Source organism: Anarrhichthys ocellatus, unplaced genomic scaffold (assembly GCF_004355925.1).
Source record: "Anarrhichthys ocellatus isolate YVR2014 unplaced genomic scaffold, GSC_Weel_1.0 scaffold8, whole genome shotgun sequence".
In the NCBI taxonomy this organism is placed as follows: domain Eukaryota; kingdom Metazoa; phylum Chordata; class Actinopteri; order Perciformes; family Anarhichadidae; genus Anarrhichthys; species Anarrhichthys ocellatus.
The window spans coordinates 11,019,356-11,037,699 of NW_022280038.1; the positions used below are offsets into that span (position 1 = coordinate 11,019,356).

At 42.9% G+C, this 18,344-nt stretch overlaps 1 protein-coding gene across 1 annotated transcript; it reads left to right on the forward strand.

The window, feature by feature from the left end:
- The first annotated feature begins 1,181 nt into the window (after positions 1 to 1,181).
- On the forward strand, positions 1,182 to 17,920 carry LOC116384011 (multidrug resistance-associated protein 9-like). The gene is made up of 31 exons (XM_031848268.1): positions 1,182 to 1,232; positions 1,453 to 1,604; positions 1,722 to 1,868; positions 2,102 to 2,249; positions 2,447 to 2,683; positions 4,159 to 4,332; positions 5,996 to 6,143; positions 6,820 to 6,968; positions 7,103 to 7,210; positions 7,642 to 7,743; positions 7,807 to 7,875; positions 7,964 to 8,035; positions 8,262 to 8,386; positions 8,939 to 9,011; positions 9,656 to 9,859; positions 10,146 to 10,277; positions 10,574 to 10,664; positions 11,083 to 11,133; positions 11,416 to 11,508; positions 11,618 to 11,721; positions 12,512 to 12,694; positions 13,243 to 13,469; positions 13,660 to 13,797; positions 14,410 to 14,599; positions 14,704 to 14,793; positions 14,915 to 15,104; positions 15,489 to 15,648; positions 15,755 to 15,833; positions 16,391 to 16,504; positions 17,596 to 17,760; positions 17,840 to 17,920. The coding sequence occupies exons 1-31, from the start codon at positions 1,182 to 1,184 to the stop codon at positions 17,918 to 17,920; spliced, it is 4,047 nt and encodes a 1,348-aa protein (XP_031704128.1).
- The last annotated feature ends 424 nt before the right edge of the window (positions 17,921 to 18,344 follow it).

Sequence of the window (18,344 nt, forward strand, 5' to 3'; positions counted from 1 at the left end):
ATTGTTGTTTCCATCCGTCTGAGACCAAAATGTCTGCAACATCGGCCCCCACCGTCGCTCCTTCTGTATAAAGAAAGCGTGTTCACTCTACACCTGGTTCTTCCTCACTGAGACGTACGCACTCTGCTGTGATGACTGAACCTTCTCTGTGCAGAGAATAAATAAAAGACAACCTCTATAAAGGTAGGTAAAGTATTTACTTTATTTATTCATATAAAATAATTATTATATTATATAATATTTGTATTATACATTATTATTATTATCTGACCTCAGCATCCCTACCCCTCGTTATCCTACTTCAGGGTGGAGTCTTCCTCCACTCTTCAAATTTTATGAATTATTGTTAAATTCTAATGAAGTCTCTCCTGATTGAAATATGGATCAAGCTCCAAAAATGCATTTCCTACAATGCAACGACAAAGAATTGTTCTCGAGACCCTCTGTGTCCGGCAAACATCGACATCTTTCAAACGCCCTGCCCCTTATAATGCAGGTTTCCATTCATATTCTGAGCCAATAGTCACGCAAGTCATTTTCTCAAGTCAGGCCACTTTGTTAAACAGCTATTATTCTGCTTTCTTGTAATCTTTTGTAGATCCCATTGTGTATGGTGTTATTTCGTGTTTTTGTACGGCTGCTACCTGAGGCAGGCTTCCTGGTAGGACAAAGGTCAAATAAAATAAATGATTATAAAAGCTTAGAAAAGAAAATTTCAAGTCACGCAAGTAAAAAATGGGAATCTAAGAAATGAAAGTGCAAAGTTTAAATATCGGGATGATGTCTCAACACAATGTGGGTGGAATACATATAAAATGTATATTCACAAGTTTGATATTCTGCATGCCTCTGCCTCAGCCTTATCAAAATCATTACAATCTTACTCTTTGTTTTTAATTGGACTTCATAACCTTTCATGCAATGCGGCTACATTTGTGATATTTGACCAAGTGAAGTATTTTGATCACAGTTGTGATACATAAAGCATCCTGAACGACAGCATCTCTTATGACTGATGATTGTGTTGAAATGAGTAAGCTTCAAACACACAATAACCGTAATGTCGTTACACTGTTACACAGCAGAATGAGATACATGTTGATGCTGTTAAAAGTATTTGGTTATTAGACTTAAAGCAATGTGAAATAGTGACGCTGCAGTTTGTTTCCCTACAGGACAAAATGAAGAAAGACTTTTCTCTGGAGAGGAGCGACAGTCGAGGAGTCTCTTTTGTAAGTTATGAACAAACACCAGCTCACTGCTGGCCTCTTCATGTGGCGTTCACTGCCTGAGATCTTTTCCTCTTCTACTGTTTCTCCTGCAGCCTGTGTGTTGATGCAAACTTGTTTGATCCACTTTTTGAGACTCTCTTTAGTTGGAATATTGACAAAAGGCTCTCTCTCTCTCTCTCTCTCTCTCTCTCTCTCTCTCTCTCTCTCTCTGACTCTTCAGCGGGAAGATGTTTTCCGATGGAGAACTGGATCTGTGGCCTCCGTACCAGAACATACTGATTTGGACAGCAGAGTAGAATCCTACCCGACCCTGTTTGGAAAATACAGCCAGAGCCTTCAGACCCTCAAACCCTTCCGCCGGTCCTCATCTCAGTCAGTGTCATCGATGACATCATTTATCTTGTTTTGATGCTCTTATATTCCACTTGATAAATACATGTAAGGTGACATGTTAGCTGACAGATACTGTACCAATGTCTCCATGTCCAGGTCCCACCCTATGGACAGTGCAGGTTTCCTGTCCTTTGCAACCTTTGCCTGGATGACCCCCTTGATGTGGGCCTTCTTCAAGAATAAGCTGGACGTGAGCTCTCCCGAACTGTCTCCTTTGGATGTAGCCGACACCAGCGGAGAAAGGTTGGACACTCTTGTTGATTCATGGGCCCCCCCCATGTCTCTACTGTCATTTGATGCAATGAAGTACAGGACAGTATATTTACAGATTTATAGATATTTAAGTATAGCTGCTGAAATTCTTATCTGGAAAATGACTCGTGAAAATGCAAGGAAGTTATGAATTAAGTCGTGTGTGTGTCACTGTTTTACTCGAGTAATAATTGAATAAGGCTCACATTGTGTGTTGTGCACAGACTCCACAGACTGTGGGAGGAAGAGGTGGCCAAGGTGGGCCTGCAGAAGGCCTCTCTGGTCCGAGTATTCCTTCGCTTTCAAAGAACCAGGCTGATTCTCTCCGTCACTGTTGGTGTCCTTGTCATGGTGACACTGTTTCTGGGCCCGGTAATTACATTAGAAGCTGCATATCAGTGCCAGTACCAGTGCTTCCTCTATTGGATACCAGATCCAGGAGCCTTTTCTGAGGTTGTCGCTAATGTCACATTCAATGTAAATGTGCACAAAGGTTTTATGACACAAATGTAAAGGTTGTTTAATATTGAATGCTCTTTTGTGTGTCACAAACATCTCTGTCCTCTCAGGCTGTTCTGGTCTATGAGATCCTGAACTATACTGCGGACCCAGAGAAGTCCACAGTATCCTACGGTGTTGGTCTGTCCTTCGCGTTGTTCGCCTCTGAGTTCTCCAAAGCCTTCCTGGTATCCTTGATGTGGACGTTGAACCTGCGCACTGCAGTCAGACTGAAGGGAGCCTTCTCTTCAGTGGCCTTTCAGAAAGTCATCTCTCTGCGGGCGCACAGCGACATCTCAATGGGAGAGGTAGGGTGCCTGCATTTCTCTTGGAAACCGATCTCACACACCAAAATCGCTTTGGCCATCGTCAGAGAGATCTTCTTTCTCTTGGTGAACTGTACAAAGTAGTCTAAAGAAAATATATTTTCAATATACCTCGTGTCTGTTAGATTTGTGGAGTTTAACATGTAGACTGGGGTCAGTCCAAGACTTCAGCAGCTGAAGTGAAGGCAGGAATTAAATGTTGATGGTGTGGTTATTTGTAATGTGGACATACATCAAGTGCACATCTAGTTGGAGTGACAGGGGACGACTGCATAATGCCTTTCTTCAATATATAGATTTATTTTATCAAACATTTTGGTCGACAGATTTGCATTTTTAGGGTTCTAGCTCCGAAGGGATAACCCGTGAGCTGGAAACAGCAAGAAATAGAAACTTGGCCCAATAACTGGACACGATGTGCTTACAAGAAATCTGACTTCAATCGGCCAAAGGATGGCGCTGGAACGTGCCAACACACAAAAACACATTTTGGGAAGGCCACGACCTTTCGCCACCCAGTCAGATTGAATTGAAATTTGACAAATTTGAAAGTTCACCCACTACATTTATCTCCATTTGGATTTTTTAAAATATACATTTGTGTCATCTTCTCCTTAAATGTAGATCTAATTGTTACCAAACTTTCTGTGGATCATTATTGGACCAAACTAAACAAACAGATCAAAACCTTCTTGATATCTTATAAAGTTTTCAAGATATTGACGAATGAACTTCAAGGGGGCCTGCCTCAGCATAATAATAGACCTAACTCAACAATCATCCTGCAGGGTATGTCTACAAGAGCAGCTGAAACACCCTGAAAGTTCCAGTTGAATCGACCACTAGGTGGCGCTTCTAATACAATAGATGAGCGTGGCACAACCCAAATTGGACAATAGATCAGAAACCGTTGATCCAATCAATACAAAACTCCTCGGACATGTTTCATGACGACGTTAGAGCACATGTGTGAAACTACTTCAAAATCACTCAATAGGGGTCGGGACTAGTTCTTAACATGTGCATGGGGCAAATCTGTCCATAAATCAATGACAGTTTGTCCAAACATCACCAAACTTGCTGGATATTTTTGATGTCAAATGTAACAAAAAATATGTCTGGTGGGACTTTGAGTGTGTATTTCTGAAAGGCTGCTACGTGGTCATGAATGGTCTCACTTTGTCTTTAAACAAGATTAAACCAGTTGAATTGACTTTGCTCAACTTTGTTCAGCTAAATACTCTGTCCCCTGGAACCTGGAATGGCCCCTTGTGGCTATATGTGTTCTTCTTTCCTGCACAACTTTGTTTTTGATCCTGTTTTACAAGGCCACACTTCTTTGAACATCCGGTGGAATTCACTTGTTCTCACCATTAGTTCAAGCAACTTGCCTTGGCAAAGCAATCTTGGCAAATGTATTTTACATCTCTCTCTCTCTCTCCTTCTCTCCCATCCAGATGATTGGTGTTTTGACCAACGATGGCCACAAATTATTCGAGGCAGCATTGTCTGGCAGCTTCATGCTGTCCACCCCGGTGCTCTTTATTGTGTGTATTGTTTATGCCTGCTACATTCTGGGCTACACCGCACTGACTGGAGTCTGCACCTACCTCATCTTCATCCCAGTACAGGTCTGTATGTTAGAAACCGCACAAACAGTTATTAGATCTATTTTCATGAGCAGTGTAAAATGAATGGATTGAGATTTAATCGAGCCACATCACAATCAGAGCTAAAAGGAGGCACTGCAATAATCAAAGGTTATAAACAAAAATGCATTTTAATTATCTAGTAGTTGGCAAATAATTAAAGCTTTCCAATTAATTCGAATTCAGCCATCAACATGGAAACGCTAACATATCTGTATTTTCCTTTTTGCGGCATGTTTTCAATTGACACGTTTTTTTCCGTTGATGATGATGCTCAGCTGTTAAAACTCAAAACCTACCGGCTGGCTCAGTCACCGTTCTCTGTCTGACTCGTGTTGAGACACCACAGCATCTCACTGTTAGGAGCTCAGTAACGAACACCCACAGAACACACCAGAGGATTTCCTTCAGTTCACGCAGATGCAGCAAATCGAGCTGTCCGGAGTCAACTCACTTCACAATAGCTTTGTACACACGTGGCCAAAAGTTTTGAGAGTGACTAAAATATGAATTTTCACAGTCTGCTGCCTCAGTTTTTATGATGGTAATTTGCATATACTCCAGAATGAGTGATCAGATGAATTGCTAGTAAGATTGCACCTAAATCAACCATTTATTGGATCATCAAGAACTTCAAGGACAGAGGTTCAAATGTTGTGAAGAAGGCTTCAGGGCACCCAACAAGTCCAGCAAGCGCCAGGACGTCTCCTGAAGCTGATTCAGCTGCGGGATCGGGGCACCACCAGAGCAGAGCTTGCTCAGGAATGGCAGCAGGCAGATGTGAGTGCATCTGCACGCACAGTGAGGTGAAGACTTTTGGAGGATGGCCTGGAGTCAAGAAGAGCAGCAAAGAAGCCACTTCTCTCCAGGAGAAACATCAGGGACAGACTGATGTTGTGCAGAAGGTACAGGGATTGGACTGCTGAGGGGTAAAGTCAATTTCTCTGATGAATCCCCTGTCCGATTGTTTGGGGGATTCAGAAAAAAGCTTGTCCGGAGAAGAAAAGGTGAGCGCTACCATCAGTCCTGTGTCATGCCAACAGTAAAGCATCCTGAGAGCATTCATGTGTGGGGCTGCTTCTCAGCCAAGGGAGTGGGCTCACTCACAATGTAGCCTCAGAACACAGAATAAAGAATGGTACCACAACATCCTCCGAGAGCAACTTATCGTCAACACTGCAAATATTGACTCTTTGCATAAACTTACTGTAATTGTCAATAAAAGCCGTTGACACTTATGAAATGCTTGTAATTATACTTCATTATACCAAAGTAACATCGGACAAAAAGATCTAAAGACACTGAAGCAGAAAACTTTGTGAAAACCAATATTTGTGTCATTCTCAAAATCTTTGGCCACGGGTGTACATTACGTTATACCTTAAGTTTTTAACCCTTAATCTGCTTCACCCCCCTCCTTCTTCACCCTGTCACCCTCTCTCTATCTTCACCCGGGCTCCAAGGCCGCTATACTAGACTCCCTGTCTCAGTGACGTGAATAAAATATGACGGTGATACCGGCCACTATCACAGTATGAATGTGAATATACATGGATACCTTTCAAATTATGGATATGATTGATTTTACACAAATACATTTTTCTCCCCCAACACAAAGATTAATATTGTTTTTTTCTGCTTTCAGTTTGGCTTGGCCAATCTCATGAACAAGTTCAGATGGAAAACCATGTTGATAACAGACAGCCGTGTTCGCACAATGAATGAGATTCTCAACAGTATCAAGCTCATCAAGATGTACGCCTGGGAAGACTCCTTTGAAGAGAAGATCACAGGTATGAAGTTCGACAGACTTCGTCGTCCAGTCAAACGTGGTTTTAATCTTTCTTGGTAGCAGGGGATGGACCCAAACGCAGAGAGACACGGGGGGACAGAGGGACGAATAACGGTGGCTTTAATTGTTACGAAAATGTTCAAAACTAAACTTGCAGAGCTGGGGAGTCAAAAAATGTGTCCAAGAAATCAAAACTACTTAACAGGGAACACAGCAGAGAAGAGCAGGGATCACCCCAGGAATCACTGCAGATCAGAACAGGGAGCAGAGCAGGGAGCACGACAGACCAACCGACGCTGAGACACTGTGGAGGTGCAGATGATTAGACACAGGAGGATCCAATCAGGGGTGGGACAGACAATCACACAGAACATACAAACGCAGGTAGTGAAGTGAACACAGGACACACGAGGCACGGGCATTCTAAACAAAACAGGAAACCAACTAAACAGACATTTCTTGAATAACAAATATCATGTTTATCATTTATACAGTGGCTGTGTATGAACACAAACCCAATCTTGAAAGTCGGGTGTGCTACCTTCCATTGAGCAAAGCAGGAACCTAGGGTTGAGTTCCCATGTGCCCTTGCCTCCACCAGTCCATGCTCGTTTGGTGTCAGCTAATAGAAGTAAAAAAACCCTGAAACTGTTCTGTTGATGCCGTCTCTCTTATAGGCTTACGGAAAGATGAGAAGAAAGAACTGCGGAAGGTCAGTTACATCCGGAACGCCAATACCAGCATCACCAGCATCATCCCCTCCTTTTCCATCATTCTCACCTTCCTCGTACACACTTCGTTGAGCTTGAAGCTCAACACAACCGATGTGAGTACTGCAGTAGTGCAGCACATGCAGCACAACAACCCTTGCCATCATGCCCACTGTGGGATTTACATGGTTGAGGTGGACTGAATAACAAAGTGTTATATAGTGTGAGCGTCATTCTTCTTTATGAACAGGCCTTCGCCACCATCGCCATCTTCAACTCCTTGAGGTTCTGCTTGGATATTATGCCCATGTCTGCCAAGGTCCTGGCCGAGGCTGCTGTGTCACTAAAACGACTGAAGGTAAACTCTCTCTCTGTCCTGCTCGGCTGCCAACGGTATTCATTATTACTCTGATCTTACATGAAGACGTCTTGCTGTGATGTCATCCAGCCATACCAACTGTAAGGTTGTGCCTCCTCGTGATGATAGATAACGATCAACCAACGCTTATAATCTGCAGACTAACATGATATGGTTCTTATTCCATCTTTATTCATTTCAAGCATAAATATTAGCTTGTCTGGAGTTTTAACATGTACGCCAACCTGCCGTGCAAACTTGGCTTTATTGCTTCTGTTGTCATTATCTTAGTGTCACACTTTAAGCTATCTTCTTTACTACAACTTCATTGCCAGCTTTCATTGTGTTTGTTGCTGTTGTGGAACAAATTCACACTTAAAATCTAATCTTTACAGTTTACAGTTTATAAATGCAATGTTCGGCTATTTCAGAGAATATTGCTGATCCAGAATCCAGAGCCCTACCTGATCCAGAGAAAAGACAGTGATTCAGCCATAGTGATGAAAAATGCTTCACTTTCCTGGAACAAACCAGCCAACCAGCCAGACTCTCCAGCCATCATCTCAGTTAATGGGGAGAAGGGACACAAAGTGGAGGAGACGTGCCAGAATGGGAAGTCTGAAACCTTGCCAACCCTGAGAAACATCTCCTTCACACTGCCGAAGGTGTGTTTTACGACTGGTGAGAATCCATGAGGTGATCTAGAAAGGGTTAAAGGTTAAAGCCAAGCTCTCTCTGTGTTCTCTCCTTAAGGGCAACCTGCTTGGAATCTGTGGGAATGTGGGGAGTGGAAAGACGTCACTGATCTCCAGCATTTTGGAACAGGTTGGCTCCTCCTTCTGTCTCTTTTTTAATGTATTCTCTTTTACAATCCCTGCAAGTTCCTGACATAATGTTTGACATTTCTATCGGCTGTTGATTTTCACTATTTTATTTCCACTCTGTTACACAGTTATGTAAAATGAAGCTCCTAATTTGATAAACCAGATCTAACCGATGCCGTGCAACGAACAGGTAACCTCATGGTGGTCTGCTCACTTTTATATTTTAGATGCACCTTCTGCAGGGCTCCCTCACAGCTAACGGGACGTTTGCCTACGTTTCCCAGCAGGCCTGGATATTTCATGGGACCGTTCAAGAAAACATCCTGATGGGGGAACCTCTTGACCAGTCCAAGTATACAATCACTTAACCCACACACATTATAAAGGACCGCAGACCTTTTGAATATGGAAACAAAAGGAGGAATCGTTAACTGGATACTGTTGTGATGTTAATATTTAACCGCTGTTCCTCATCGTTACACAGACCATGACAACGAGGCATGAACAGCTCTTTTCTTTTGAGCTTATCTCACGTGACAAATGTAATAACTGGAGAAAGTTCCTTTAATCACTGTCAGTGTGCATCTGGCAGAGTAGTGAAACAATCATCTGTGTTATTTGACAGGATTGTTATTAGGAAACCAGTCAATGCAGCCACTGCTGTGTCACGTCATTCAGCTGCCTCTATGACTGTGGTTCGGCCCACACTTGAGCTGTAATCATGATCTTGTATGAAGTATATACTGCAGCGAAGGTCAACATGCAGCAGACCTGACTCACTAAAAAACACCGTTTTCCAAAAGTTGTTTTTACCATTAAGTTAACTGAATTAAATATTCAAAGCTCTGTTGAAGACACTATACGTCGCTGTCCCTTTACTTTACCTCATTGTCCTCCTCCACAGATACAGCAGAGTTGTGGAGGTCTGCAGTCTCAGAGCTGACCTGGATGTCCTCCCACATGGTGATCAAACTGAGGTGGGGGCTTTCTGCTGTACTCAAAACCCCCCGAGCTGAATGTTTGTTCTGCTTTTGAATGATTTCTTACAAGCTGAGTGGAACTTTCACCACTAGCACCCTCCGATGTGGGGTAGGAAACCCCTAGCGGACATTAGCATTAAACGATGGATGAAGGTAAACATTAGTTGGTACAATCAATAATCAACTTCGCTTTTCTTTCTTTGAACTCTTTTAAAGCCCGTTTTAATCTTGTGTTTTCGTTAGTAACGACATCATTTTATTTCAAATATTTTGCATTGAAATATCAAAAAACAATACCTCAAACTCTGCCAACTATGTTACTTTTGACTGTCTCCTAGCAACTCATTCATGAAACTGACTGAACCCAAAACATCATCTACTGTGTCATTTTACAACAAACAAAGTATTGCATGAGTCAGAACTAAATAATTACAAGTTGAATACCAGCAAATTTATTCAGGCGGTTTGTTTGATTTGGGATCAGTTCCAAGTCTGACGGATGTTTCTGAGTTAATCTTAAGCTCTGATTAGTTTTATTTCTTCTATGTTGTTGTAAGTTAGTAAAAGGGAAGAGCAGATTGTGTGATGCACCTCACCATGTTGTCAGGGATCTTATCAGCTTTCTGCTGTTCTGTTGGCAGATCGGAGAGCGAGGGCTGAATCTGTCGGGGGGGCAGAAGCAGAGGATCAGTCTGGCCAGAGCTGTCTACTCCGATAAGGACATCTTCCTCCTTGACGATCCGCTAGCTGCTGTCGACGCCCATGTGGGGAAACACATCTTTGAGGAATGCATTAAGAAAGAGCTCCGGGGGAAATCCATGATACTGATTACACACCAGCTCCAGGTAGACAGCGCTTCATCCTTCAGCAGATAGTGAATCCTAAATAGCTTAATATTAAGAATCACATTTCACAATTAAATTCACATACTTGTTTAAAACACATCAAAAATGATTTGAAGATTCTATTGTGGTAAACCCCAAAGTACCAGAACATCGAACACCAGTTGGTGGTTTCTGATTGCAGGCATCAGCTGTTTAGATGCCACGTGTCATACATGCGTTCGGTAGAACTCGGGCCTCAGTGCTGAGATGGTTTGTTGACATGGTTGTCCTCACTTGTGTCTGTCAGTATCTGGAGTTCTGTGATGACATTATGCTTTTGGATGATGGCGAGGTGCAGGAGGCTGGGAACCACCAGGACCTGATGAAAGCCAATGCACGCTATGCTCAGCTCATCATCAACTCCCAGATGGAGCCCGAGGTAAAAAAATCTATCTACAGTACAAAACTCTAGTGTACTTTTTTATGTGTCTCTCCTCCATCTTTTACCAGCTGCAAAACCCTTTCACCGGTTCTTTATGAGGTTTTTAGCTTAAAAACAATAAAGCGATACACGTGAGCTGTAAACCAGATGTGTCAGAGGTTCATAGGAGGCAGAAACAAGTCTTCTACTAGGCCACGAGTTAACGATTCATCATTTACAGTACTTCAGGGTGGAAGTGAGTTGTCGTCAACTTGTCCAGACTCAGCAGCATCACTGCGTTTTTGCTTTGTCAGAATGAGGAGGAGGAAGTGTCTCCCCAAGAAGCTGCCCAGCTGAGGGACATTGAGCGGAGACAAAGCACCGGCGGTGGGCTAGTGAACCCAGGTACGCAAACCAGGAAAACATCTTTGTTTGTGTAATGAACTAAAATAGATTCACAATTCATCACATAATAATTTATATTTAACGAAAACAAGGCTGGAGATTATTAGAGTTTAGTACAAAGACACACGGGGAGTGTCGCACATTATTTATTAACAGAAGCAGTCAGGGGGCGTTCTAGAAAATCCTGCTTTACTTTTGACACAATTCTCTGTGAACTCGTCAACAAAAGAAAAGACAATGAACTTTGTAAAAGCTTTGTAAAACAATAGAAGACAGGGCAACACATCTACAATCCTGACTGTTAATATACTCTTATCAGTGTTTTATATGGGCGTGTGTGTGTCTACAGGTCTAGATGACAGATATTTCTTCTGTCATTTTATTGATATCTCCCTTCCACATACATGCTCTCTTTCAGCATTTGACATGTCGGATGAAAAGGACGATGGAATGACAACTAACCAAAGATGTGAGTCTGGAAAACGTATTCAATTATAGCTCTAATGTCGGTGAAGTTCAGATCTAATCCAGCAAGGATGTCAGACTCATTTGGTTCCATTTCAATGTGTTAAAGACAAAGGGTGTGTGCGTTAAGTGGCCAGAAGCGCTGGCTGGATGGTCGAGCAGCTTCTCTCTCAAGATCTCTTTCTTCATTTTTCACTTGTGAAGCACTTTGAATTACCTTGTTGTTGAAATGTGCTATACAAATAAACTTGCCTTGCTTTGCCTTGCCATGCCTCTTCCTCTTCAGCACCTGTCGATGACCAGCTGGTCAGTCAGGAGTCCACCACAGAAGGTGCCGTCTCCTGGAGAGTCTACCAGCAATACTGCAAGGCAGCTGGAGGTTTGAACACCGACAGCACACACACATGCATTGGCATGATCGTATGCGATAATACACAATTCACACATGGACAACCTGGTTGATGATGTTTGATGTGACTGTGCTGCAGGCTACATAGTGAGCTTCCTCACCTTCCTCAACTTGGTCCTGATGATTGGAACCACAGCCTTCAGCAACTGGTGGCTCAGCATCTGGCTGGGGCAGGGTGACGGGGTGAGAACCATATCTCTCTCTCTCTCTCTCGCTCTTTTCCTCTCTCTCTCTCTCTCTCTCTCTCGCTCTTTTCCTCTCTCTCTCTCTCTCTCTCGCTCGCTCTCTCTCCATATCTCTCTCTCTCTCTCTCGCTCTTTTCCTCTCTCTCTCTTCCTCTCTCCCTCTCCATCTCTCTCTCTCTCTTTCCTCCCTCTCCTCCTCTCTCTCTCTTTTCCTCTCACTCTCTCTCCATCTCTCTCTCTTTTCCTCTCCCTCTCTCTCTCTCTCTCTTTTCCTCTCTCTCTCTCTCTCTCTCTCATACACACACACACACCTACACACACACACACACCTACACTCACACAAACACATACAGCCCTGGTTGCATTTGAATGTGTTTTCAGTAAGTGTGTGACTTCCCACAGCTGGAAAGACTATTTAATGCTCCAATGGGCATGTTTTATAAGAAGTCTGAGGGATGTGAATAGCTCTCTTCAAAGAGTGTCTGTTTAACCTTTTCCAAACCGACAAACCAACAGCCACACACCCTTTTCACATGGTCGGTCAGATGTGCACAGATGTTGGTATTGCTGCATGTGCTCTGCAAATTCTTTTACTTCACATAACTTCACTGTGTTTACGGCTGAACCAAACTGCTTTTGTCTACACTGGCAGCGATAGAGGAGGTGCGCTGTAGAGAACAGATAGAACTTAACTGTATAACTGTATAACTAGTACGTTAGTTAGTCGTGTTGATGAATTGTCTCTCTGGACCTGGTTTCTAACATGATATATTTTCTGTTTTTTTAAGTCATCCAATAACACAACCTCAAACCAAGGAGACATCTCACAAAACCCTCACCTGCACTTCTACCAAAGTATTTATGGCCTGCTGGTGGTGGTCATGGTGACACTTGCCGTCATCAAATGCTTCTTCTACACTTGGGTGACTTTGAATGCGGCCACAAAACTCCACGACACCATGTTCAAGAAGGTACTGATGGATGGCCATACCATCAAACACAACCATGTTTACTGAATTAAAGATAAGATCTGTTACTCAAATGCACGTCAGGTAATCAGACAAAACACACAGGGGCAGGAAGTGAAGCATCTGAAATGAGAGGAGAGGAGAGTAACACAAAATAAAACAGGAAATAATGAAATGTCAAAACAAAGGAAAACATAACCAAAGGACAAAGTATTACAGACAGAAGGGAGGGACCAGGAGAAAAAGTCACAAATATAAATCCGTCTACGTCTTCAAAGACAGATTTATATTTCATAGCCATGGTCGGAGCCACGGATTCTTTCCCCGACTTCAAAACCTCAGTGAGATCAATTAGTGAGACGGACTAGACTAAGATATTCAACTGAGCAGCCCCTCTGGCCCCGCCCTCTCTCTGCTATGAGTGGATGGAGAGGAGGGGTGGGAGGTAACAAGGGGCTTTATGTTCAAATAATGAACAAGTACAATGCCGTACAAGTACTCCCTATAATAATGTGTTCATGATGACGTTTCTTTATGTTTTCCTTCCTCAGATCTTCTCCAGTCCCATGAGTTTCTTTGACACGACGCCAACAGGACGCATTCTCAACCGCTTCTCCAAAGATCAAGAGGAGGTGGACGTGGTGCTTCCCCTCACCATAGACCCTTTCTTGCAGTTTGCTCTGCTGTTCACCTTCACCGTTATCACCATCTCGGCAGTCTTTCCCCCGATACTGGCAGCTGTGGTGTTCATTGGAGCGTTGTTCACCCTCATTCTCTTGTGAGTTGATACCAGTTTAAACATGAAATAAACACCTTGTATGGCTACCTGCTGATCACACGTTGAGTTCATTTTATGACATTTATTTAGATGCAGATTTTCATTTAAATGGTTGCACGTCTTAAAAGCAGGTACAGTACAAGAGTTCTTTAAAGCTTTACTAAATATATCAGTTGTGATTGATCTGCAGTATCTTCCAGAGGAGTATCCGTCAGATGAAGAGGAATGAGAACATCAGTCGTTCTCCCTGCATCTCTCTCACCACCTCCACCCTGCAGGGCCTCAGCACCATCCACGCCTACAACATCAGAGACAGACACATCGAACTGTAAGATAGCAAAGTTCCTCCACATGACTCTCAACTGCGTCGCTCCACATATTGTTGTTTGCAGCGTTGTCTGGGTGACAATTTAGACACAATTTAAAATGGCAGAAAATTGATCTTGATGCAATATTTCTTGTTTTTGACGCACATTTTTTAAATCATTGTGTACTATAAGTCCCATAGTTCTAATACATTAGAGAGTTAGAGTAACACATTGTAATAACTGTTATAATGCATAATAACCTGATTTTAAGTTACACTAAGAGGTCATTGTTTGCTTTCAGTAAAGAGAAAAAATATGATTAAATCTATGACAGAACAACAAACAAAACGTTGGGACTTTGTCACTTACAGCTCCAAAGTTTAGGGCCAAAACGCAAAGTTTGTTGTTATAGTGCCATCAACATTTGACACTGCATTCCCTTGGGTCCCCAGCAATACACAAGTAGATCAAATGAACAGTTCTCGAGATAAGCAAAGCACACTCACTCATAGAGTTTCCTGCAAAGTCAGAGTCTCTGAACCTGGTCTGCCTTTTAAATGCTGTGTTACGGATCATTGGGGTGAGGCGGTACAGTATGTTCACAAACCTGCATGTCCTTTATCACGTTGTAGGTTCAAGTCACTGAGTGACATCAACTCCAACCACCATTTATTGTTTCTCTCCGGAACACGTTGGCTCTCCTTCTGCCTGGACTCCATGGCGTTGACCATGACGTTGTTGGTGTCTCTGTTCGTAGTGCTCAGCAGCAATGACGTCATCAGTCCGTCTTTGAAAGGCTTGGCCTTGTGCAGCACCATGCAGGTGAATTTGGAACAGAACATGAATGAACCTTTGGTTTATTTTTGTAAAGATACGTTGAAAGCAACTGCAACGTGTGTGTTTAAAGATGTTGATGTGTTGTCCAGCTGACTGGCCTGCTTCAGTATGCAGTGAGGCTGGCGACGGAGGTGGAGGCTAGATTCAACTCGGTGGAGCGGCTGCAGGAATACATCACGGTCAGACTCTAAACTTCTCTGCCTCTTTATAAAGCTAATCATTTCTCTTCTATAAAGTACATTTTTCTCTGACGCACCTCCTTTCCTCTCCTTCACAGTAGTTGTTGTTTATTGTGTACAGGGTTGTAAGTCTGAGGCCCCCAGGACAATAAAGGAGGCCCGAGTCCCAGAGGATTGGCCGAAGAGCGGAACCATCACCTTCCAGGACTATGAGATGAGGTACCGAGAAAACACACCCATTGTCCTGAACGGACTCGATTTCTTCATCCGAGCTGGAGAGAAGCTGGGCATTGTGGGAAGGACAGGCTCTGGTAAGACCTTGACTCCAGCAGCTTTTACTCATAACTTTGTTTTTCATGCAGGTTGATTTTAGTGTGAATGTCAAGATGACTCAGACATATTGACATGATTGATTGATTGAGGGAAACTATCACTAATTATCAGAGTTGAATCTTGAACCTAAATACGCACACAATTTTATCTATTTCAACAAAACCTATCGTCGATATTGATCATTATGTAGCTTCTACAATGCACATGTAGATAGCCCAGTGTTACAAGAGCACCTTTGGATTTAAATGTGTAAATGAAAGAACTGACTTGGATTAGAGTGTTAACTTGTATGGCTGTAGGGTGCTGAGGGGAACCCTGCCTCTGTACACCATTAGGGTTACTGTTGTGCTTTGTTTCTGCAGGGAAGTCCTCTCTAGGCGTGGCTCTGTTCAGGCTGGTGGAGCCGGCATCAGGGACCATCCTGATAGATGGCGTGGACATTACGGCCATTGGTCTGCAGGATCTGCGCAGCAAATTGTCTATCATCCCCCAGGATCCTGTGCTATTCACTGGAACAGTCAGGTAACCTAAGCTAACGCCTAACTCCATGGAGCTTTATGTTTCCACACGGGTACACACTGCTCTCACTGTGGTGGGTTAGTCACTGGCTGCATGTCCTTCCCTCCAGGTACAACCTAGACCCCTTCAATAACTTCAATGATGAGGAGATCTGGGCGGCGCTGGAGAAGACCTACATGAAGGACTCAGTATGTTGGCTTGACAATATGAAGCACATTCACAGCTTCATTAGAGCGTGTGCTCAGTCATCTTGAATTGAAATGTTATCTGACCAGATAGTAGCGGTCTTAGTGGTGCATTGGTGTTATTGAACCCTTATTTTCAAATATATTATGAACCGTAGCATTGGTGGAAGAAGTATTCAATCCTTTACTTCAGTAAAAGTAGCAATACCACGCTGTGAAAGTACTCCATCACAAGTAAAGTCACTGCATGTAAGATCTTACTTGAGTTAAAGTACTGCAGTATTATGAGCTTTGTGTACTTAATGTATCAAAGTAAAAGTACACAAAGTAGAAAAATGCACCCTGTGAGTGTTACGCAATGATATCATTAGATTATTATTGCCGATGCATTAATGTGAAAGTAGCAATTTTATGTTTTAGTTGGTAGCTTTGACTATTCTACAAACCGTTGGGTTTTATAGCCTGATTGTATCGTAGTCAGTATCAGTGTAGGTTACTCTTAGAGGTGAGGTAGCAGCAGACATGAAGGTGGTTCTATGAGGATTGTTTTGTTTCCTTAGATCTCCAGACTGGAGGGGAAACTACAGGCAACCGTGCTGGAGAACGGAGAGAACTTCTCTGTAGGAGAGAGACAACTCGTTTGTATGGCGAGAGCACTACTACGCAACTCCAAGGTTTGTACATGAATTTCTGTCTTCTGACTTCTTGTTATTTACACACTTGCCAGTTTTTCAGCTGCTCTACTGCCACATTTGTCGTGGTTCTGTTCTGATCAGCCGTCAGTGGGCTTTAACAGCTGCAGAGACTTCTGATGGAGTTTGTGTCTGCACACAGGATCACTGTACTAATACTAACTAAGACACACAGTTACCATCACTGCCAGAGCAGCAGTGCTTCCTGCTGACATTTCCTGAGACATGGTGTCTCTTGAACACTGGAAAGACTTTATTAGGCTAAATGTTTCGGGGAAATTTAAAAATATGTAACTTATTAAACCTGACCAGTAATTATCAGTTATTGAGGGAAACAACAGATCATAAAAGGCAAATCTTTCTAAAAAATTAAGAAAGTTGTTTGTGGTCCTTTTGTTGTTCAGACCTACAATTAACATATATTTTAACCAGATGGTGAAAAAGTAACCAAATCAAATATACAACTTGAGTTTATGTGATTTCACTCTAGTATGAAATCTCAGTAACGTTAAGAAATATCAGATCAGTCCGATCAGCTGAAGCGTCCAATCAAATAACTGATAAACAATAAGGGGGCGTGTCGTTCCGTGAAGGCTGCTCTTCCTCGCTCATGGCTCCTCAGATAACCATCCTTGCTCAGATAACAGAGCAGACAGAAGAGCTTTGGGACGGCTGTCAAGATGGCGGACCAGAACAATAAGTGAGGAGTGAGGAAATGACAAATAAGAGACTGAAGATGTACCAATAGTCCTGTCTTCTCACTGTTGGTTGTCGTCTCGTCTTTCATTCCTTCCTTGTTGCATGGAGTTCTGTTTGTGTACCTGCCTAACAGACCACCTGCTTTATTTGGACTCTGAAAGCCATTTAAATACAATCACTGAATTGTTCCTGCAGCCTCCTCATCTGGGACTGTGTTTGGGTCCTTCCCCTGCTCCCTGCATCTGCATGTGTTGCAAAACCAACCAAACTAACTGCCTGTGACATTGATATTATTCACAATTGCATCAATTAACCCACCACGACCAGTATTCCTCTCTTCGTCTGGACTAACTGTCCCTCCTGTTGTCCAACAGATCATTCTTTTGGACGAGGCAACAGCATCCATCGATGCAGAGACCGACGCCTTGATCCAGACCACCATCAGTGAAGCCTTCCAGGACTGCACCATGCTCACCATCGCCCATCGCATCAACACTGTGATGCACGCCGACCGTATTCTGGTCATGGACAACGGAGAGGTAACAGATTAAAGATAAGATAAAGATGACGTTTACGTGCTTCTTAACCTAGACTAACAGTCAGTGATTTGGCCGACAGGTGGCCGAGTTTGACCATCCAGATGTGCTGAAGCAAAGACCGGACTCTCTGTTCTCCTCACTCCTGCTGCCAACACTGTGAACACCTGAACAACAGAGGCCCTGCTACACACTAAACACTGTAACATAATAATATTATAATATAATAAATATATTTTCACAAACATATCTTAATCAGTCCTGTCATATTGTAATCTTGAGCAGCAGAGAAGGGGTCCAACATTCATGGAGAAAAAGACACGGTTTCTGTATTTCACCTCACAACCTGTAAAGATGGATTTATCTCCACCGTCTGCTGAAACCAATGCACGGACAACGTATAACAAGAATAGGCAAGAATCTGTATAGGAGCGGATTTGAATGTATATTTAAAACACATTATTTATTGATTTTCTTTGACTTTGTTTGCTGCCACTTTGCAAAGCTTCTCTGTGTGAAGCGTCAGTCTGCTGGGTGAATATGCACTACATGCAACAGCACAGCGGCACTGAGGGACGACACAACAG